At 33.9% G+C, this 23,112-nt stretch overlaps 1 protein-coding gene across 2 annotated transcripts in view; it reads left to right on the top strand.

Annotated features, from left to right (window-relative positions):
- Positions 1 to 23,112, top strand: part of Gucy1b1 (guanylate cyclase 1 soluble subunit beta 1) — a 42,193-nt gene that overhangs the window by 5,268 nt on the left and 13,813 nt on the right. For both annotated transcript variants that reach the window (XM_046459098.2, XM_058583890.1), the window contains exons 3-5: positions 9,904 to 10,004; positions 11,857 to 11,975; positions 22,179 to 22,376. In XM_046459098.2, the coding sequence (XP_046315054.1) occupies positions 9,904 to 10,004; positions 11,857 to 11,975; positions 22,179 to 22,376 (418 nt within the window). The remainder of the gene's footprint in view (positions 1 to 9,903; positions 10,005 to 11,856; positions 11,976 to 22,178; positions 22,377 to 23,112) is intronic.

Below are 23,112 nucleotides of genomic sequence, written 5' to 3'. Positions count from 1 at the left end.
TGGGGATTTAACTTGGTGGCAGAGTGCTTGCCTAGTATGTGCAAGGCCCTGGGTTTAATCCCCAGAACGATTTAAAAAATATCTACGCATTTATCTATGTATCTATCTGTCTACACACACACACACACACACACACACACGCCTGTTGCAGTCTACAAACTATATATTCATCTAAATGTTTCCATATCACTCTAGGATAAGTGGTAACTACAATGTGTGTTTATTTATTTATTTGTTTGTCTGTTCTCCCTCTCTTATCCATTTCCTGTAACTGGTACCAGTAACTTTGAATCTGAAGTGCCTTTTAGACACCTCTGTTCTTTACTTCTGGCTCATATTACCTTCCCTTGCATTCCTCAAAAAGTCCTTCTTTAGCTCTTCTCAGTCTGTTTAGTTCTTTTTCTATACATCCTGTGGATTATGGGAAAAATATTATTTGCATTATTCTATTTTCCAGCTGAAGTTCTACTTTGGAGTCAATCTCATGTTATACTCTTCAAACCACTTCCCTGCCCCTAGTGCTTATTGATTGTCAGAAAACACCATGTATTCTCTGAGTGTTCATTTTATTAAAACAAATTCAGACATTATGGTTAAAAGAAGCGCATGCTTTGCTATGAGCTAGTTACAATCCTTTGTAGTCGTCTATCCAAGTATGTCATCATGTTTTGCCATGTTTTGATTAAATTTTCATATTTATGAAGACATGAGTTAAGGTATACCTCTTCATGTCTGTTCTCAAGTAGGAATAAACCTATGTATATTTTCAAATGTTAATGGTTCTTTATATTATAAAGCTATTTAAAATGTCCAAAATCCTTTCTTCTCTACCATTTCAGTTGAGTGTTACAATATCTATTTGAACTATGAAAGACTTCCTAACAGACAGAAAAATAGGAAAACCAGGTCCTTGTTAGGATCAGGATTTTTTTTTCTGAAGAAACTTACTTATGTCTGGAGCAATTTGGGGGAACTAGATGTCTAAATATAAACCATTTCATATTGCCAGTGAGCTCTTTGCATGAGGCTCTCCCAGAACCTGGACTATGTTGGGGAGCAACGTGGCCCTTGGTGATAAGGCTAGTCAGAACTTTATCTCAAGTGCTTTGATTTGTTTTGCATCTTTATTTTTTTTATGATTTGAAGAATCCATATAAAATCTTTATTTTCTTTGTATTCTGCAATTTTTGAAAATTAAAAGAAAATCAAAGAACTATAGTGTTTAATTTAGTGTGTCAGAAAAGGAACTCCACACATTACAATGAGCACCAGAAGAAAAAATGAGATCTATGTTTTCCTTCTTTATATATCCAGTTATGGTGATGGCAAATATTAAGTAGAGATGGCTGCTGTTTACAAGAACAATGTCCTTTCTACCGTCTTCTTTTCTCCAGAATAAGGGACTCTGGCAAATGTTTCTCTTTAATGTGTTGGACAGCAGTAGCTATGGGTTGATACTGTGCAGTCTCACAGACCCAACAGGAAAACACACATAAGTAAATGAACACTATAAAGAAACCTCAACTGGCCTAATTCACATGGTGACAACTCAGAAGACAACAATACCTGGAGCTTTTGCATTTGCTACTTTGTCTCCTTGTCTAGTGAAGAGGAAAATGGTGTCTTTGTTGTTTGTGTCTAGCAAAATGTAGCACCTCTTTCTATATGAACTACATCAAAAGATATTGAGGTCAGAGAGATTTCTAGACTAGGTTAAATATTCTGAAGTTTTTGATATTTTGATATTTTGAGAGTATTTCATTGGTCATTATTGCAAATTCTGATCTACTTGCCATTCATGCTGAATCATTAAATATTAAATTGTTGAAATCCTTACTAGTCCATCTTCAAATTACCTAATCATGGCTACCTCTCAGTCTGTATGTCACATTTACTCTTACCACTCCTGCCCATGTTCAGTTCCTCAAACATACTGAATTTTTAGATGTGTCCCAGTAACATCTGCACTTGGAATGGGCTTCTTTTCTTCACTCTCTTTACCTCCTCCTATAAAAATATATAGGTATCAGCTTTGAATGGTCACAACAAATGTTACTTGGTAAAGGAACATCTCATATTCAAAACTGTAGTTTCCCTTCATAGTATACGTAAGACTTTATAATTATGTCTGTCTACCCTCCTTAACTACCCCTAGGAGAAATGTCGATAAAATGTTATGTGTTTCTTTTTTTCAATACTTTACCAGTCACTCTCTGTAAATATAATATGTATAAATTCTTATGTATGAATTACCTTTTATATTCTTAATTTCCAGAGAACACAGAACACATATTTGTCACAGATATTTTTCTGCAACCAAAATTTATAATGTTGGAATTATAACATCTTCACCCTATTTAGTAAGATATATTTTCTATTGAAATAGACATTTTCCACCCACCTTTATTGATATGATTGACAAATTAAAATTGTATGTACTCAGTGTATACAACTTGATGATTTGATGTATGTACACACTGAGGAATAATCACCACAGACAAGCTAACATACCCCTCACCTCTTATGGTTATTCCTTTATAGTAATAAGAACACTTAAGATCCACCCTTTTAGCAAATTGCAAATATGCATTATAATGTTCTTAACTAGTTTCACTTTACAAAATAAATCATTCTTATATCAGTAAAGGCAAAAGATATGCTAATTAATGATAGCATATCCATTTGGAAGGGAGGGAGTTCTTTATGTTGTCTTATGGACATTTTGGAAGGTTTACGAATGCTGTTGTTGGATTTTCCAATTTCCTATGAGAAAAGGCAGTTACTGGATTGAATTCAGGACATGATGGAATCCTTTAGCATGCATTTCAAAGGCAGGTATGTGTGATACTGCTTCAAGTCAATGTCATAGACAGTAGATAAATGTCTGTACTACTGAAATTAAATTTGAAAACCAGATGGGAATGCTCAGAGTGTCATTCTGTTTTGAATGTAATATCTCACTTATATTAGACTGTTACCATATGGATCTGCAGTCACAGTCCTAAGTGCTTCATCCTCATTTCACTTAATCTTCATTCCACCAATAATGCACTCATTATTCTCATTTTATAAATAGGAGAATTGAAACTGTGAAACCTTAGCAAAAACTGCTTTAAGCCATGTAACTGTACTGATCAGATCAGGGATTTGGATATAGGTGGGCTTGTGACCATCTACTATGTGCTTTCTCCCAGTGAGCAGGACCTGCAACTTTCTCCTTCCCAAAGCCAATCAATTTAGGAAGGATATGGGTGATGTACATGTGTGTTAGTACTGCCTGCTTTTGCATTTATGGAATGTTCTGGCACTTGCACAGATTATTTTAATTATAATATTTTTAAAGGCAGTTTTGTTTTATCAACCATCACAGGCACTCAAGGAAATTTCAACCTCCAAACTTTTGAGGAAGTTATTTATTTACTTTTTTTTTTGAGAAGAGCTAGGAATTGATGCACTCCCAGGGTTAAGAATGAAGTTGCTGATAAGGGCTCATTTGAAATGATTGTGGATATGTTTTAAAAAATGAGGAAGTTGCTATTCAGGGTCTCCCATGCCAGGCTAGTCACAGGAAAAAAAACCAAAAACCTAAGATATGAGTGTCCCTCATGAAAGTGTAGAGGGATGAACACAAGACTCACAGGGATTGACCTCTAGTGAAAGATCTTGAAGCTATTCATGGATTTAAAGGGCACTTCTTCTCCTGGGCAGCCTCCTTGAGCTAGATTCTCTCTTTGGGAGTTCAGACTTACTAGAAACAGTAATAATACAGAGGATACTCATGCATCCCAGGCAGTTAGAAAAAAGCAATATAAAATTTTTAATTTTTAGATGCAATGTACAGTTATTATCTGTGGTTTATAATGGGACATTTTAATTTTAATAATGATTGGACACCACACAATATTATGGTATCCTAGCTCTTTCCAGTGGACCATCCAAGGAACTATTATCCAGACTTCTGTGTATTGTCTTTTAATACCACTCAGCTCCAATAATGCTTACAGGATCAGCATTCCTTGGAACTGTCCAAGACAAGAACTTACTCATTTGAGACTCTGTTTTCTAACACCTATATTTAGGGTTTCCAATTGCAGAACACCTGTTTTCATAGCTCCACAACAACTTCTTTATCTCAAGATGAGCAGTCCTTGAAATGTGCTTGTGGGAAAAAGTAGAGAGTAGCAGGAACACAATGTCAGGACATGGATTCAGTTTGTTTTTAGGTTCACATATGGTAATTAAGGAATATCTCCGTAAGTAAAGATTTATGAGAAATTTTGCTTGGACATTTTTGACAAATTGTCTATTTTTTTTAAAAAATGAATATCACAAAATAATGTGAATTTTCAAAGTAAGCAGTGGACTTTTGCCAGTTATGTTTGATTGCTTGTAGGGTGTTTGGAAACGTGGGGAAATATATTTAATTCATTTCCTCATTTTAAAACATGCACACATTTATTTAGCACAAGATTGTTTCACACATTTGAGTTAGGTACCAGTTGTCAATTAAAATCCAAAAATCCCAATCCAAAAACACCACTTTTTTGGGGGGGGAAGGTAATAAGAAAAAACAAAAGATTGATTTAAGTTCCAATAGTGTCTAACAGTAGGAAATGAATTTCTACTGGGAAAATTATTCATTTAAAAATACTTAATTTTTAAGTAGTTATTGAGAAATTCTAGCTATAATGCATAGAATTTGTTATCATTTGGTCATGATTTTAAGATAGGGGAGATAGAGCTTGGTTTGGCAAGTTTAGTTCATAAATTGTATCATTTAATCAACAAAGTAAATGTTTGGTTAAGTTATTCTGATGCTGAATGAGAATTAATAAGATTTTATCTTCATTCTTCTCCTCTTATCCGTTCTTCCTCTTCCTCTTTTCCCTCTTCCTTCATCTTTTTCTTCAATACTATGATGGTCACCTGTTAGATGTTGATTTAGTCAGCCTTTTAATTGAAGTTACCAAAAGACCTGAGAAGAACAATTAGAGGAGGAAAAGTTTATTTTGAAGCTCACAGTTTCAGAGGTCTCTATCCATAGAAGTCCAGCTGTATTCCTCAGGGCTCAAGATAAGGGAGAAATCCTGGCAGAAGGGTAGGGTGGAAGAACATGGCTTGGGGCATTGCACCAAGAATGGGAGGGAGAGAGGGAGGGAGGGAAGGGGAGGAAATGCACACACTCTACTCACTAGATACAAAATATATACCCCACACCCCTAATGATCTACTTTCTCCAGCCACACCCTACCTGCCTTCAGTCACCATCCAGTTAATCCTATCAGGGATAATTCACTGATTGGACTCTTATAACCCAATCATTTCACCTCTAAACCTGCTCGCATTGTCTCACACATGAATTTTTAGGGAACACTTCACATTCAAACCATAACAGACATATTGGGCACCTTGTGAGAAGCACTATCCTAAGCCCTTTACATAGATTGAAATGACTGGAGGTAAATAGTGCTATTTCTTTGTTTTACAGAGGAGGAAATTAAACACCAAGAGGCAAACTGTCCAGATTCAGTGTGATTGCATATGGGATTAGTTTAGTTACTTATTTGGAGTGTTACTTATGGGTGAAACCAAGTGAGTTTCTCTATCTAGGTTTACTTGTGAACCAAAGAAAATGCCCTTTTCACCTCATCCTAGACCACTTTAAAACTAAACTTTAGACCACATTAAAAATAAACCTTCTCTAAATATTTGTTAATGTTTGTTGACTGCTTTCCTGGAGTTATGCACTGAGTAGAAGAATTTGATGCTTACCCCAAGCAGAGTCGTTGGGTACATAAGGTAAAGATAACAGAAAGCCCTGAAAATCATACTGTTTGAACACAGTAGAAACTGTTCATTTGGGGTTACCCAAGAGATTTAAATAGTAATCATCATCATCATCATCATCAAAAACATCAAAATACAAGAAATGACTACATATGAAGATAGCACTTCTGTTGGTGGTTATTTGATAGATGAAAAGGTGTATAATGCACTTTAATCCTATTTACCTATTGCCTATTACATATTACCTAGTATATTTTTGTCACCTAACAACTGAAACATAAAAGCACATCCAAAATCTTTCATTAGGGAGAACATTTTAATTAGGGTTCTCAGAGAAACCATGGTTTTCCTCACGTGTATACTAAGTGTAGTTTAAATGGCGAAGAAATTACATAATTTATTTGTGTAATGCAATGATTTAAACAAAGTCTAAATATGTGTGGTAGAACCCCTCTAGGGAAAAAAAGAAAGGAAGAAAAAAAAGAAAAAAACATGTGTGATACTCCCACAGGTTTTTAAGATAAATGTAATTAAAGAGCTCTAAGTAATTTTGAATAACTCAGTAGAATTTGGTGTGAAATTAGTAAGAGAAGGTGATTATTTCTTGCCATTGTACTATTGTTCACAAGGAAACATGTTTGGGTGGGCCATTTCAGAAGCTAAAGCTTGAAAGATAAAGGTCTTTAATAAAAAGACAGACAGAAAGAAATGCACTGACTTGTGGTTAGGGGATTTCTGGGGAAATGGCTGTTACATTTTATGCACAGGTGCTGCGTGTTCTGCTTGTATCCCACTCATTTAAGGCTTGTTATGGAGTTGTGTGTGTTTCAGAGAAACTGCGTTTATTATAGAAATTGGTGACTTTTATTTCTTTGGGTTGGAAGAAAGAGAATGGAGCATGGTGAAAACTTGAATTAATTAATTAATTTTATCATATGTTAAATTAGCATTTACTTATATTTTATCAGCATGGACTAAATCAGGGGCTCCAAAACTATAATTTGTAGATTAGTGTTGTTTCATAATAAAATGTTAAAGGCAAAATGACAAAAATAAGAATCAGGATATTTATGACTTTTAAACTGGAAATTCCATTTCTAGGATTTTATTTTATTTTTATATAGAAATACAGTTAACGACAAAGATGTTCAGCAAAGCATTGTTCATACATATGGAAAAAAATAAAAGCCATCTAATTTTTTACCAAGACTGCAATATGCCTATACAATGCAATTTTATTCAGTCATGGCACAAAAATATATTTATTAATATGAAAATATATCCATCAAATAGTAAGTTAAGAAAGGAGATTTTAAAGCATATATATATATATATATATGTATATATATATGATATTGAAGCATGAGTAACTTAAATATAATATTAGCAGTGGTTATCTCAGGATATGAGAGGATTATTTTTCTTTTTAGTTTTTCCTTTCCTGTACTTTATTTATTTTTACAATTAGAAATTAGAAATGCATTAATATACAATAGCATTTCTCAAAGGATAAATTGGTGCTTGTACATTCTGTGTTCATGAGTTTTGGATATCTACTGAAGCTTGATATAAAAGAGTCAAGTCTTTGAATAGCTCTGTCCCTTTAATATAATAGCTACCTATGTTTGGAGGAAAGGAGATCACATTTTACATATAGCTCTACACTGAATATGTAGGCAAAGGAAGCGCTGTAGTTATTAGTAATGTGCATTAATGCTTCAACTACTTAGAACATAATTTTGCACATGTTCTTTTTACAGTTGTGGAAAGTGAGCTATATATTTGTTCCCACTTTAGAAAACAAAGGTTAATGCTCATGCTTATATATATTGTTTCTTCAAATTTATTTAGCTAGTAAATTCTGGATTCTGAAATTCAGAACACCATACTTCACCATGCTTACCAAAATCATTTTGTTGTTATTTTTACAGTTCTGAGGATAGAACCTAGAACCTCAAACATGATAGACAAGCACTTTACCACTTAGCTGCATCTCCAGCCCATTATTCCCTCCCTTCCCCTCTTCTCTCTCTCTCTTTCCTCCCTCTACCCCTCCCCCTCCCCCTCCCCTCCCCCTCCCCCTCTCCTCCCCCTCTCCCCCTTCGCCTCTTTCCCGCCCCCCTCCCCCTTCCCCTTGTTCCCCATCCCCCTCTCTCCCTCTCTCCCTCTCTCTCACCTTATCACCTTATTTTTTTTTTAAATAAGAAAGGAAAGAAGGAATGCTTTGACTCATGGTTAAGGGATTTCTGGGGAAATGGGTATTCCTCCATTTTATATAAAAGAACTATGTTTTCTACTTGGATCTCATTCTAAATTCAAGGCTTATTATGGATTGGGGTGTGTTTCAAAGAAATTGAATGCATGTCTGTGGCCAGGAAATGATATGCTTTGAAGAACAATGGGTGTTCTCAGGAATATCTCCAAGCTAAAGGTGGCATAGGCTGTACCGACATTTTGAACTTTCTCTTGAGATGCATCTGCAATGAGGAAGCTTCAGAGGAGAGAAAGTGATTTGTCCTGCCTTGAATTTCCTCTGGTATGGTGTCGGTGTCTAGCTTTCCTTGTATTCTCCTGGCAACAGACAGTGACTTGGATCTGTTGGGTTAAGAGTCAGAGATTGATATCCAAGTTCCGTGTATTTTTATGAATTTAACACTGGAAAAGATATATGGGAGCTTGTCAGCTCCTTTCTCCACCTAACAGTGTTTTGAAGAATGGCTTCCCCCTCTCATTTGGACATTTGTTTGAGAAAAGTAATCCAAATATCAAAATAAATGTATTTATAGAATTGTGATGACTATTAAAAATGATAACTATAATTTTCTTCCACTAATACTGTGTACATTTCGAGCTACTGTGTTTAATAAGCAAAGGATATATTTGAGGATTTTATCAGTCCACTTGGCATCTCAAACTTAATATGTTGACAACATAACTCTTGATCTTAACCACCAGTCTACCTCCAGTAGTCTCTCTCAAGTCAGCTACTGATGATAACATCCTTCTAGTTGCTCAGTCCAAAAACCTTGGTGTCATCCCTTAGACTTCTCCCTCTCACACTCTGCATCCAGTCCTTCAGCAAATCCTGTGGAACAAGCATGGAGATTTGAACCACTGCCCGTCCACTCCCCTGCTCCCACCCTGAAGTCTTTCTTACCTGAATGTTTGCAGTAGCCTTCTAATTGGCCTGCTCAATGTGTCCTACAGGCTTTTGTTCCATGCTCAATGCAGCAGCTAGCCTCATTCATTGAACCTATGTCAGTTCTTTAGCCTCTCACATAGCAAGGGCTAGAACCTCTTCATCTCTTTCAAGTTATGTTAGTCACCCCAATGACCAACTGGATCCAAATATGGTGGCCTGTTGTGACCTCCCTGACCCATTCTCTTGGTCCTCTGCTCTGTTCCATCTACACTGGCTTCTGTAATTCCTGAGGATGCTCCCCAGCACTTACCATTCCCTCTGCCCTGATCACAGTTCCCCCAGATGGCTCACGATCACTTAGACTTCACTTATACTCTAGGTTTAGCAAGGCCTGGCCATTGTGCTTGAACATCCATCCCTCTACTCTGCTTTATTTCCCTCTGTATTTTCATTTTCTATATTACATATTAGCTTTATGCCTTATCTATCTCCTTTACTAGAATATATGTACTCTAAGGGATTGGGGATTTTTGTCAATTTCACTGAAGATTTTATCCCTAGCGTCTAGATCAATGTTCAGCACATACAGGGACACAATGAAGGTTTGATGAATCTTTATTAAACCAAAAGTTGCTTCTTGATTATGTTTGTTCAGGGTCAAGTATTATATTGGGCATTAGAGTACTAATAAGTGTTTTATTCATTTTTTACTGGTGCTTTATAATTACATATATTAGAGTACCATTTAAATGTTGATTGTATGAAAACATAGTTAAAATATTTTAATTTGGGAAAAGGGATATGACAATTTCTCTTTATAACTAAACTTTTAAATATATTATCTTGATTTAAATAAATTTAAATAAAACAAATCCTATTTCAGATATAAAAACCATTGCTTATAGAATGACTATGGTAGCTACTTTGTTATTTCAACTTCTCCCCCACATTGCTCACTCATTTTTGTTTTCCAGAAAAGAGGCACAGTTAGATGAAGAAGGACAGTTTCTTGTCAGAATAATATATGATGATTCCAAAACTTATGATTTGGTTGCTGCTGCAAGCAAAGTTCTCAGTAAGTTGAATGGAATTTTTTTTTCCTTTGGTTCAGATACATATAGAAGCCCAAAGGAATGTATGTTTCAGTATCACAACCCTGATGGGGAGCACATTCATATGTAATGATAGGGTCAGGCTATCCCCCACCCCTCTTCTTCCCTTTACAAGCTCTTTCTAGAATGGAAAAGAGAAAATGTGCTCCATGTGCCTCCCCATAGAAAGCTATGTACTGAGGAAGGAAAAAACTATATCAATAATTAATGTAATAACTTTAATTATGATGTCAGCAATAGCATAATTAACAAGTGTATGCAGAAACTATTCCCAAATCTCTTTTTACAATCGCAAGTTATGCTAGCTACTGATAAAAGAAACAGGAAACTGTGACTTATAGGCAAAGACCATTGATATCCATATGTTCTTCAAAGGCAAAGAGTTTCATGGAGAAAGTTATACTTGAGATAATATCTGTTATTCCCACAGCATAACTTAAGCTGTAGTTTGCATAAAATACAATAAAGTGTGTAGCTTTGATCAACAGTACATCAGGATTAAAAAAATAAGTAAGTGGTTAATAATAAGAAAACTATACAGCCTCATTAGTAATCAAAATTGAAACAAAATATGAAATAACTTAAAATTGAAACTTGGTAGTTATTAAAAAATGAAATATCTATGCAGTCAAGAGTAGCATTAAAGGAGAAAGAAGTCACTTCACATTTTTGATCTGATGATTAATTAAGATGACTTTTTAAAATGTTAAATATCTCTAGCAATCAGAGAAATTAAAATTAAAATTACACTGAGGATTTCATCTCAATTCAGTCAGAATGGCAACAATCAGGAATAGAAGTAACAAGTGAGACCTTGTCTCTAAGTAAAATACAAAATAGGGCTGGAGATGTGGCTTGGGGGCCAAGTACCCCTGAGTTCAATCCCTGGTATTAAATAAAAGAAAAAGAATACAAGTAACAATAAATGTTGGTGAGGATATGAGCAAAAAGGTACACTCATACATTGCAGATGGGACTACAAATTAGTTCAACCCCTCTGGAAAGCAGTAAAAATTGGGAATGGAACACCATTTGACCCAGTTATCCTACTCCTCAGTCAGTATATACCCAAAGAATTTAAAATCAGGATACAATAGTGATGCAGTCACATCAACGTTTACACACAGTTCACAATTCATAATAGCTAAGCTATGGAATCAATTTAGGTGCCCATCAATAGACAAATGGATAAAGAAAATATGGTTTATATAAACAATAGACTATTACTCAGTCATAAAGAAGAATGATTTTATTATGTTCACCAGTAAATGTCTGAATCTGGTGACTATCATGCTAAGTGAAATAACTGAATCCCCAAAACCAAAGGGTGAATGCTAACACACAACAAGGGGTAGGGGAGAATAGAAGTTTATTGGATTAGACAAAGGGAAGGGATTAGACTGAAGGGAAGGGAGCAGGAACAGGAAAAGCAAAGACAGTAGAATGAATCTGACATGACTTTCCTCTGTACATGTATGAATACACCACAGTGAGTCTCACCATTGTGCATACCCCAAGACTGGGATCCTAATTAGAATAAGATATCCTCCATGTTTATGTAAATATGTCAAAATAGATTCTACTGTCTGTTAATGTATTAATACATATTAAATAATATGTTAGTATTGTCTTCTCAGAATGCATTGAATTGTCCTGGCCAGATGTTTTTCTTTTGAACTGTGTTCACTCTGCACAAAAATTATAGCTATTTTAAATCATTTTAATATACCTTTAGCCTCCTTCTTCTTGTTAACAGTATTCTACCTGTAATATATATATGTATATATTTTTTACCTCTTTCAAACCATAAAACAGATCTCAATGCTGGCGAAATCCTCCAAATGTTTGGGAAGATGTTTTTTGTCTTTTGTCAAGAATCTGGTTATGATACCATTTTGCGTGTCCTGGGATCTAATGTCAGAGAATTTCTACAGGTAAGCAATTTCATATTCTATCAGTAAAAGTTATGAGTTTGTGTTTCTTAAATAGAGGTTCTAGAATGCTTTTGTTCAGCCATCTGTACAAGAGTCTCATGCTGCTAAAATGGAATCATAGTGGGCTTTCCCACGTTTATTGGGTGGTCTTGAACATATTTTAGCACTTTTACTTCATATTTTTTTCTTAACTTCTTGTTGCTGATCATTTCTAGTATGCAAGTCATAAATTAATATTGTTTAAACTTCACAGGGCCTATATGATCTATTCAATGGCTTCTTAGTTATTATACATGCTAAAGTTTGTAGTTTAAAGTTTTTGACATATAATATTGTTCTATTTTCATTTTGTAAGATAGTTCCAGTTAGTAGAGTCTAGTTAAACAGTATATCAGTATTTACAAAGTCCTACCTAGAACTTGTCATTTAGGAAAAAGGATCAGGGCTCTTAGGTATCTACCTCCCCCCAAATACTGAGCATACTTGCTGTAGAGTTACCTTTTAATAAGTCTATTAGTAAGAGGAAAGTTGGAAACCTTTCAAAGTCAGTGTCGAGTGAAAAAGATAAATAATGTCACCAAAGGCCTTTATCTTATAGTCTTGTTAAAATTTACAAGTTTTTTTTACTAGTAAATTACCCCATTAGATGAAAGTCTATTTCTGGATGGACTGTGCTATTTTAAGCACAGGCCTTTGTGAGACCCTCATCTTGAAATGTGTTAACATAAAAAATTATGTAGTTGTTCGCAAAGAATATTTCTAAGCTGGCTGCTGAGAGCAGCCAGACCTTGCTGGAAAATGATGTCAGTGCACACCCACTGAACTGAAGCCCAGCTTTGAGGGAATGTAAACTACTCTCAGCCTAGCTGCCTTATTGATTTAACAGCCAAAATAAGAACTTTAGTGTTTAATCAAAAATGTCTGTTGTTTACATAGGGACATTTTTCTTATAAACTTAAAACAGCATTAAATCAAGATGGAAACTGGTTTGCAATCTCCTGCTGTGGATTTACTAAACCACCATTGTCAAAAAAAAAAAAAAAAAAAAAAAATACTGCTTCCAAACAAAGTAGTTGCAGGAAGATATTTAAATTAAAATTATAAAATTAAACAGGCAGCATTTAAATGGGTCATTTTGAATGGACTAAAGTTTGGTACTTTCAAGTATTTGGGGGTTTAAAATTTTAGAATACATGTACCATTTTTAATATTTTTGTTGATAATTTTCACTTCATTAGTAAACTTGCAGATTTCAGTTGTTCTCTTAATATTAACATTGTCTCTCAATGATCATAGCAACACCACAAAGTTTTAATAATTCTGTTTTTAACCTCCATTCGTTATCACCATCTGCTGACCTTGTTAGGCACTGTGAGAGAGTAAGCAGTTGTTTAGGTGTGTTTCTCTGTGTTCCAGAGCTGCATCGTCCTGTAGGAGAGTCCCCTAGCCACATGCCGCTGCTGAGCTTGGAAATGGGATTTGCATTAAGAGTAAAATATACAGCAGATTTCAAAGACAGTATGAAAGAATATACATTTACATGTATATAAATATATATAATAAACATATATAGTATTTATATATCTTGTATATATATATGTACTGGGGATATATATATATATATATATATATATATATATATATATATATATATACACATATATATATATGTACTGGGGGTTGAACTCAGGGGTGCACCTCCACTGAACATTATCCTTATCCCTTTTCATTTTTTGTTTTGTGATAGGGTCTCCCTAAGTTGCTGAGGCTGGTCTCAAGCCTGTTATACTCCTGCTTCAGGCTCAAAAGTTGAGATCCTCCTGTCTCAGCCTCCCATTTCTGGGATTACAGGCATGCACCACTACACCCAGTTTATGAATAATTTTATATTAAAATGCAATAAAACAAGACTTTAAATTATGCCAAATTTTATTTTCCCCCAGTGATTAATGAGGAAACTAGATATTTAGAATACTATAAAGTTTTCATTGATATTACCCACTTTTCATCCATTGTTTTTTCTGGTTCTGAAATGGTACGTCTTCATGACAAATTGATTATGTTAGAGTTCTGAAATTTTTAGAAGTAAATATTTTTATCATCATTAGGTATATTACAGAGAAATTAAATGGAGCTTTTTCTGTATGTGACTATAAATTGAACAGTTTTCATGAGTTGTTTTAAGAACTTAGCTCAGATATAAAAATTGGTATTTGCATTAGACACAGTGATAAAATATTCTTTATGTGGTGAACTTCAACCTTTAATTATGGATTAAGACAAATTGGGTCTCATATTATAGAGATTTTAAAGGATTTTGTTTCTTTTTCACCCATTTAAATTGAATCAATCACCAAATCTTTAAGCTCTATTACCTAAATGCTGAATTTTGAGATTCCGCTACATTTTTTTCATTTCCCACATACTTCTGATATTTCCATTTGAAGTCCTCACAGAATAATAAAATAGTAACTAAAATCATAACACAAGAGAATATTTGGCCATGTTTTAGCTGGGCAATACTCATGCATTCTACCAAAGAGTTAATTCTCTTTGGAGAGTCTAACCTCATCTAGAGATCAGGTGTCTTTCCTGCTTCTTTTCTTAACAACTGCAATATCTTCTCCCCTCTATAACCCTAGACATTCACCCGAAATAAAAATCTGTCTCATCCCATTTTCCTGCTTAAACCTTGAGTAATTCTTCATTGATCATTGGAAAAAGTCAAACATTTAAGATAATTGAAAGTACTTCCATCCTCTTTCTATTCCTGGTCTTCCTTTCTCTCAGTCTGGCCAAACTTAACCTGTTCTGGAATCCTTATTTTGTTCTCTCTGTCCTCTCAGCTTTGGCACATGCTTTTCCCTCTGCATGGAAGGTTACACTGGTTCCTCTTCATCTAGAAAAATCTTCTTTATCCTGAGATCAGATTTCTTCTCCCAGGATGACTTTCCTCCTCTCTCCAATCTCTAAGCTATCCAAGTCAGGGTGATTGGCTTTCTCATGCTTGCATAGCACGCTCTATTTCCCAGCCACAGTTGTTCTCACGCTGCATTATTATTTCCTGTTTGTTGAGCTGGAATGTAAACTTCAGGAGACCAAAGACCATGCATAATCTGTTAATGACTATATCTCCACAGATTCAATCTGTGTGTCTAAGGATGAAGGAATATCTTTTAGGGGAAAAAAAAGGATATTCATTATTTGAGTATATAGTAAGGGAACACTATTAAGCAAATTCACTAATAGTTCAAGATGAATTATTTTATTAAGGATGATCAATTTGAAATGAGACAACATAGCTTTATCTAGAGATGAAGCATAAATTGTGCCATAAAAGGAATGACACAAGGGAGATTACTGTTCAATATCAAATTTTCAAGGTGCATTATTTGTATCTGTTGGTGTTTTAAATATTCATTCTAATATTTCCATTTGAAGTCTTCACAGAATAATAAAATAGTAACTGAAATCATAACACATGAGAATATTTGACCATGTTTTAGCTGGGCAATACTGACTCATGCATTCTACCAAAGAGTCTATTCTGAAGGGCTTATAGTTTTCACTTAATATGGTTATTATATTGTGATAATATCTCAGTTCCTTTATGCAAAGTTTATATTTAAAGACAAAAAGTAAAGGTAGTATTTGTGGTTAAGTTCCAGAAAAATGTTTTTTTTTTTCACATGTATTTTATGATCTCCTTTGGTTTCTTGGTTGAAACAATGGAAACTAATATATATTTTATCTCTTTGAAAGACTTTGCTTCCAACATCAAATTCATGACCTTGTGTATACAGTCATTCTTGTGCATCTACATTCAATTTTTTAAATTGACTTATTTTACCATTTTGACTTTAAAAATATAGCTAAAACTATAAATGAATACAGTAATAAACTTGAGAAATATTTTAGAGGGAACTTTTGAGATACATTGCTCTAGATACATTAAATAGTTTAGAATTGATTTTACTTACCTTCTGTGAAGTCATTAATTTTGGACCATTTAGTAAAGTAATAATTTTTTTATTTTTGTTGAAACTAATTATAACATGATATATATCCACATGAGAAAGAAATAATAAGTTTTTTTATTTTGATGTTTGAATTTTATATATTAATTTATATTAAATTTTAAATATTTAATTTTATATATTCTTTTAAAGGTAAGATCATATTCAACATGAAATTTTGTCTATTTTTCCATTTTCTTATGTTTAAATAAGCAATTAATTATGTGGTCCCATGCTTTTGCTATATAAGTTTCTATTTGAAGCTTCTAGTATGTTGATTAAAACACTGCAGAGAATATATGGGATTTGAAGTCTCCATAAGAAAGTAGTCAATAAGAAATATCCACTTTGGTGGTATTTCCACTTTAAATCCATGGTTTCAAATGTTTCATTGCATATTGGGAGATTATATTTTTCAAAAATCGCTGCAACATTTCTTACCACATCTGCACTTCTACAGTTATGATTTTTGCTATCCCCTATCAAGGGGTGTGATTCCCTTTCCCATCAATCTGAGTTGGCTTTACTTATTGTTTGACCCATGGAATATGACCAAAGTGTCATTTTGAAACTTTCTAGTTAACGGGAGAAAAAATCTTGAGGTTGCCTCCTGGTTATTTGGGAAGAGTTGCTCATGGGATGATCTCTGTAGGAACCCAGGCACATGAAATGAGAAGCACAAGCCACATAATCAGGCCATGACCTGGCTGAGCTGAAGCAAATAGCCAGCCATAAATACTAGCCATTTGAGTAATCTATTTTGAAAAAGTAGCCAGCTACAGCACTCTGATAACCCCAGCCCCAGTTTCCAACTGACTCCAAACCAGTGCAAGAACTTTTGTTCTCAGATGTCCCACAGAACCATACAAGACAATAATAAAATGTTGTTTTTAGCCAGTAAGTTTTGCAGTGGTTTGATATAAAACAATGTATAACTGAAACAGTAGTGTGTATATTATTTTCCCTTTATATTTTAAGTCTGTGCTAGTGTGTGTGTGTGTGTGTGTGTGTGTGTGTGCGTGCGTGCCCGCGCATGCACAATTGTACAATGAGCCAAGTTCTTTGAATAAGCCATGTTTGCTAGGATGATATATGACCTCTGAGAATGGGACCCTAAACAGGATGGCCAATTCAATTTCAGTGGTGTTGCTCAATTACATTGTAGATTCTTTACTTCCCCAAGAATTTTACAGAGTTAAGATGAAATTAAAATGAGCGTCAAAGGCTGCCAGGTTAATTATTGAAAATTAAACAGGCAAAATGCAATTTTAGAGGCCAGTCTGGATTTAAATTATGGTCCTGTTTAAATATGCATAAGGGTCTCAACTGAACATTTAAAAGAATGTTTATTCTTTCATTGTTGGCTGGAGATACTGGGTCCTTAAATTGATCTTGGTTATAGTGACCATTTGACAGTTTCACTGATTCTCTTAGCTAACCAATATTCAAGTTCTTCATTCAGTGACTCTGTTCAGCCTGCAAAAGGATTTTCTTCATATCCAGTTGGCTCCAGGTTTTGGCTTAGAAAATACAACATTGTGATTTGGCCAGCCCACCAGCAACAATCTGGGATTGATGACTGATCTAATTCTTAAATGTTTGTGCTAAAGGCTATTTTGGGAAATATGAGGATTTTCCTGAACAGCTGTAAAATTCTAATACTTCCCTAAATTATTTATATTTCTTAGAAAAGAATGCATTATTCACTTTATTTTTAACTTTTAAATTTTAAAAGAAACTGTTTTCTTAGCATCCAAATTAGTATCCAAAATGTCAATTTCTACAGCCTGCAATTTTAAAATTGACACAAGAGGATTCAGTTTTCTTTTAAGAGGCTTGTGATGGAAGAAAAATAAATAATTTAGAACTAGAAGACATTGCTCTTTGAATATCTTTTGTATACTTTCACAGACCATCAATTAACTGTCAAATGTCATATTATATATGCAGGATCTTTTTAAAACATGGGTTTAAAAGCACAACAGTAAGTGGAATATCTTACATATGTATAGATCTTTGACTATTTTCATTATTCTTTAATTAAAATATGCATGTCAAGAGTGGTAATGATAAATATTTTTAATGCAAACCTATTCCAATTTAAATAATTTTAATGATTGGTACAATTTCTTTCAAATAGGGATTTTTACTTTGTTAATTTTTTTCAGGTAGAAGCCTATTCCTTAAGGAAATATTTCTTTTAAAACTTGCTGGAAAAAAACTCAGAAAAGTGTCATTAAAGCATTAACCTCTTACTTGCTTTCATCTTATTCTATATCCTTTGCAATTTCCTTTATCCAGGATTGGGTTTGCCATTTTATTTAGGTCTTGTTTGTTGAAAATTTTAATCTTCAATTTCCAAAATGACTTCTTTCTTAGAAAACCTAAACAATGATTTTTAAGGTACAGGATTCTTATTTTATTTTTTATTAATTAAATAATTTATTTTAATAAATAGGTATATATGACAGCAGAATGCATTTTGGTTCATTGTACACAATTGCAGCACGACTTTTTATTTCTCTAGTTGTACATGATGTAGCATCGCACCATATATGCAGTCATACGTGTACTAGGGTAATGATGTCCACCTTATTCCACCATCTTTCCTGCCCCCCTACCTGCTCCTCACCCCAGGATTCTCATTTTAAAAGGTTGGTGCTGGTCCTATTTTTCAGAGGTCTGAGGAATAAAAACAAAGGAAATGTGTTTCATCCTCCTTCAGAGAGAGAAAGAAACAGAGAGATTTGTAATTATTGATTTTTAAGTTTATTTCAGATCTCAACTTCACTAATCTCAATATAGACAATTACCTTTTCCTCATCTGCTAGGGTACCATTCTTGAAGACTAAAAAAAAAAAATCTCTTTTTTTTTTTTTTTTTAAATTTCAAGGCAAGGTCTTATTAAATTCATTTCTGTTGATCATTTAGGAATTCTGGATTATATATAAAGGAAGCAAGAAAATGAAGTAGTGAATTTCTTCATACCATGTAATTATGTCTGAGCTTATTTTGGCAAGCATATTTAAAAAAAGAAGTTTATACATATTTTGCAATATTCTGAGATCTTTAAAAACATTTAACTTTAAAGCATTTATCAAAGAAATAATAAATTGTCTTTTGTTTCCTAAATCGGTGGAGCATACTAAATCTGGAACTTCAGTATAGTTTTCCAGGATACCGGAAACTAATTTTTCTTTTACAAATGATAAATGTCAGGTGACAGGGTAATATGAACTTCTGGGTAGAAGCATTCCTGAGTAGAAAAAAGTGCATTCATTTTGGATGTAGAATGAACAGCAAAATGATATCAAAACAATTTGAAATGAAATTGAATTCTCAGACTAACCTTTCATTATCTCAACATAAAATAGGTGCATGGACCTCCTCTCTATCCTCTCCTCTCTTCTCTCTCTCATTCTCTTTCTCTCATTTATTTCACAAAAGCAGGAAGAATCAATATAATCATACTTTTAATTTCCTGGAAACCTACCTGTACTGCAGTGTGTGGTGTGTGTTTGTGTGTGTGTGTGTATATATATATATATATATATATATATATATATATATATATATATATTCCATTTCTCTTTGGGTTTCATTCATATATGTGTATATGTGTAATTCATTCTTTTGTGTGTGTGTGTGCTTTGTATTAGACTACACAGCTCTTTTCTTAGTGTACTTGCTTTCATGGGTATATTTAGAAATGATACAGATTATCATTTTTGAGATGAAACTGTTTTTCTTCAGAATACATTGTAACCACACAGTGATTAATAATCAGCTTCATTTAGATAGAATATTAAATGTAGAAAAGGTTTTGTCTCAGTTATTCTAAGAAACTGTTTTTGTACCTTTTTGAGGCTGCCACAATAATTGTGGTCCTAAAGATGAAGGTGGTACATATATTAGCAATATAATAACACTCAAATAAAATAATTTAATTTATAATCATTAATCCTGTTTCTTCAAGTAGGTAGGCTGTGGAAATCACTTTAATTTTGAGAGTAAAACCAAGTAAAGAAAGCTGTAACTAAAGAAGTCCCAGGGGCATTTTTTATGTTAGAGACTATCTAAAGAAAATCAATATTACAAAGTGGTGTTAAATCTTTTATGCTCCAGAAAAGCACTTTACTTGTCCATTTAATTAATAGTAAATTCAATAAAACAGCAAATCTCCAGAGAGTTTGTTACCACAGAAAAGTTGGTTACTTAAAATGTGAACATTCTCACTCAGTTTTTTTCTGTATTCTATTTGCCTTAAGTGATAAATTGAAGCAGAATTTATTACCAATATTAAGGTCTTGATATTATCAGTAACTCTATTTAGATTAAAATGGCTCCACCCACATACATGGTGTAGTACCTATCTTTAGTGACCCATCAAATACCAGGTGTGGGTGGTTGTATCCAGTCTCTGACATGCCTGAGCATTAGGGTTACTGCTAACAGAAATGGTACCATTTCTTATATAGACATTGACTTTGTGTAAAAATGTGCTAATAATACATATGACACAAGACGAAAATAGGTGGGTATGAAAGTGGTATGGGCCTATTGACTTATGAAATAAAGAAAAAATTGAAAAAAAAATTAAATGCTTGCTTGAGTCTTTTTTTTTCTTTCAAATAAACCATAGTTCTGAGCCTGACTATATTAGACAAATGCCCTTAATTCAGCCACAAACTCAATTTTGATTTAGAAGGAATTTGTGGCACATGAAGCTAAAAGGAAAAACATATTTTGGCAATTTTTTTCTTCTCAGCACATTATCTTTCATGAGATTTTTCCCAGCATCAATATAAGTGAAAAGGATCTCAAGGGTCATGAAGTGCAGCCCTCAAGCTGTCCCTTCTCAGGCAGGGAAGAATCCCCATGAGAAGAACTTGTCATAGGAGGAACGCCTTGTACCATTCAACTGAACAAAATATAAATTTAAGATTCAAGGGTTTGTAAGTAATATCAGCTGTGTAACACTTGTTGTCTGCCACATTGGATTATCTTTACACAGCCACTGCAGCCTCTAGAAGCGATTAGAATGATTTGATGCTTTTGTTAAGAACTAGCCTGACTTGATTTTAACAGATGTAATATTGAGGAAGAAAAGAGAAAGCACTGTATAGATGAGGCAATACAAAAAGACACCAGATTTACCTATTTGAGCATTAGAGTGACAGCCTTCGTGACCATGTTGGCTGTGTGTGTATATTATGGGCAACGCACACACACACTTACACATGAATTGTGAATTGTTATTTTGAAAGTCACATTGGACCAAGTTAAAAGTATAGTTTGCATCACTTATTGTGATAATATTTATAGGAACCAGTTTTGTATATGACTAATATAAGACTCTAGGAAATTTAACATGTTCTAAACTAATGTAAGTCTACAAGAATAGAAAATATTTACTAGCCAATTTATCAGTTTTCCAAGACCTCAATTCCAAAAGTTAATTATTTCACAAACTTTCCATGACTTTTTATCTTTATTGAAGACTGTTAGTGAATGTGGAGAAATATGCTCCTTTCATTTCTAAAATGTGCTTTAAACTTCTAAAATATCACTCCATAAAATAATATACTTATGTTTCTCATAACCTCACCACTCTAAGATTGATATTAAAATAAAAACTAAGTCTGAGGATCACAGTATAAACTGAAGGGTATTCCCTATTGCTTATTACAAGATGAATATACAACTACCTAAAACTCCTAAAAATATGCCTATCTTTGCTTTAGCCTTCAAACTCTATCTTTTATCTGGCTCAGGCATTTTCTTTTTCTTTTTCTTTTTTTTTTTTTTTTTTTTTTTTAAGGATTAGTCAACATTTAATCCTCACCAGAATCATCACAGCAGAGAGAAATTTTTGAAAAGTGAAAACAGACAATGTGACAATGTCAGGCATTTTCTTTACATGCCATTTCTTTGTCCATTCTTAAAGTGTGCTATTAGTGGCCGTAGATATATATTTTTAATTGTACTATTTTAGTTTCAATTTCCTGTGGCACTTGCCCTGGAGATTTCTCAGTGTAGCAAGTGAAAAATGTGCCATCTGAATGTTTGCTCTGCCGAGCTGACAAATAAACTCAGCTTTGAGCCTTTTTCCCGTATCTTGCTCTTCTGAAGTTCACTGTCATTGTGGAAGTGCTTTTTATCCATCCCTCTTTACTCTTCCCTGCAGAATCTTGATGCTCTGCATGACCATCTTGCTACCATCTACCCAGGTATGCGGGCACCTTCCTTCAGGTGCACTGATGCAGAAAAGGGCAAGGGACTCATTCTTCACTACTACTCAGAGAGAGAAGGACTACAGGATATTGTCATTGGAATCATCAAAACAGTAGCTCAGCAAATACATGGAACTGAAATTGACATGAAGGTAATGCACCATGCTGGAGACTCTTCTTAACACATATGACACTTGTAAATATATTAAAATCGATATTCTGAATTTACCTATTGTGATTGATGCTAATGGACTTTACTAGAAATATGTGTAACCTAGAACAGTGAAAACACCAGTACTCTTCTATATTTGGCCTTAGAATGCATTATACTGGATATTTTTTTATTGCTTGTGCCAGCAGAGTTTCTTTCTGAATATACATTGCTTAAGGCAAGAAGAAATTTCTTTGCATTCCCTGTGAGCACACACACACCAGCTGGGAAGCAGGAGATTGTGTAACTAACCGAGTTGTGAATTTCAGCCTGCAAGATATCCATAGTATAAAATTAGATATTATTTTACAGATTTTTTTGGGGGGGTGATTTTTTTTTTTGCCTTGAAATATAGCTGCAATGTTTTATTCTTCTTTTCAACTGAAATTTTGGCATTTTAAAAAAAAGTCTTTGGTCAAAGAAGCCAGATCTGGAACTTCAAAACTTGAACTACTATTAATAATATACTTCACTAGTTTTGAGTGCTAATTTCAAGGCAATAATAGAGTAACTGCAACAAAGGGAATCATTGTTTTTCTGTCAGTATAATCTCTCCCAGTGAGCTTCTTTTTATGTGTTCAGCATATTCAAGTTCAAGTGGCATTTTGTAGTGAGCCTACATTTGAACTACGTGGAGACAGAGATATCCTATTTTGACTGTCTTTAATGACCATCTA

Source organism: Marmota monax, unplaced genomic scaffold (assembly GCF_021218885.2).
Source record: "Marmota monax isolate L192 unplaced genomic scaffold, Marmota_monax_Labrador192_F-V1.1 WCK01_AAM20220418_F8-fsc00002, whole genome shotgun sequence".
In the NCBI taxonomy this organism is placed as follows: domain Eukaryota; kingdom Metazoa; phylum Chordata; class Mammalia; order Rodentia; family Sciuridae; genus Marmota; species Marmota monax.
The sequence above is the reverse complement of the archived record's forward strand: the minus strand, read 5'-3'. Positions and strand labels throughout refer to the sequence as shown.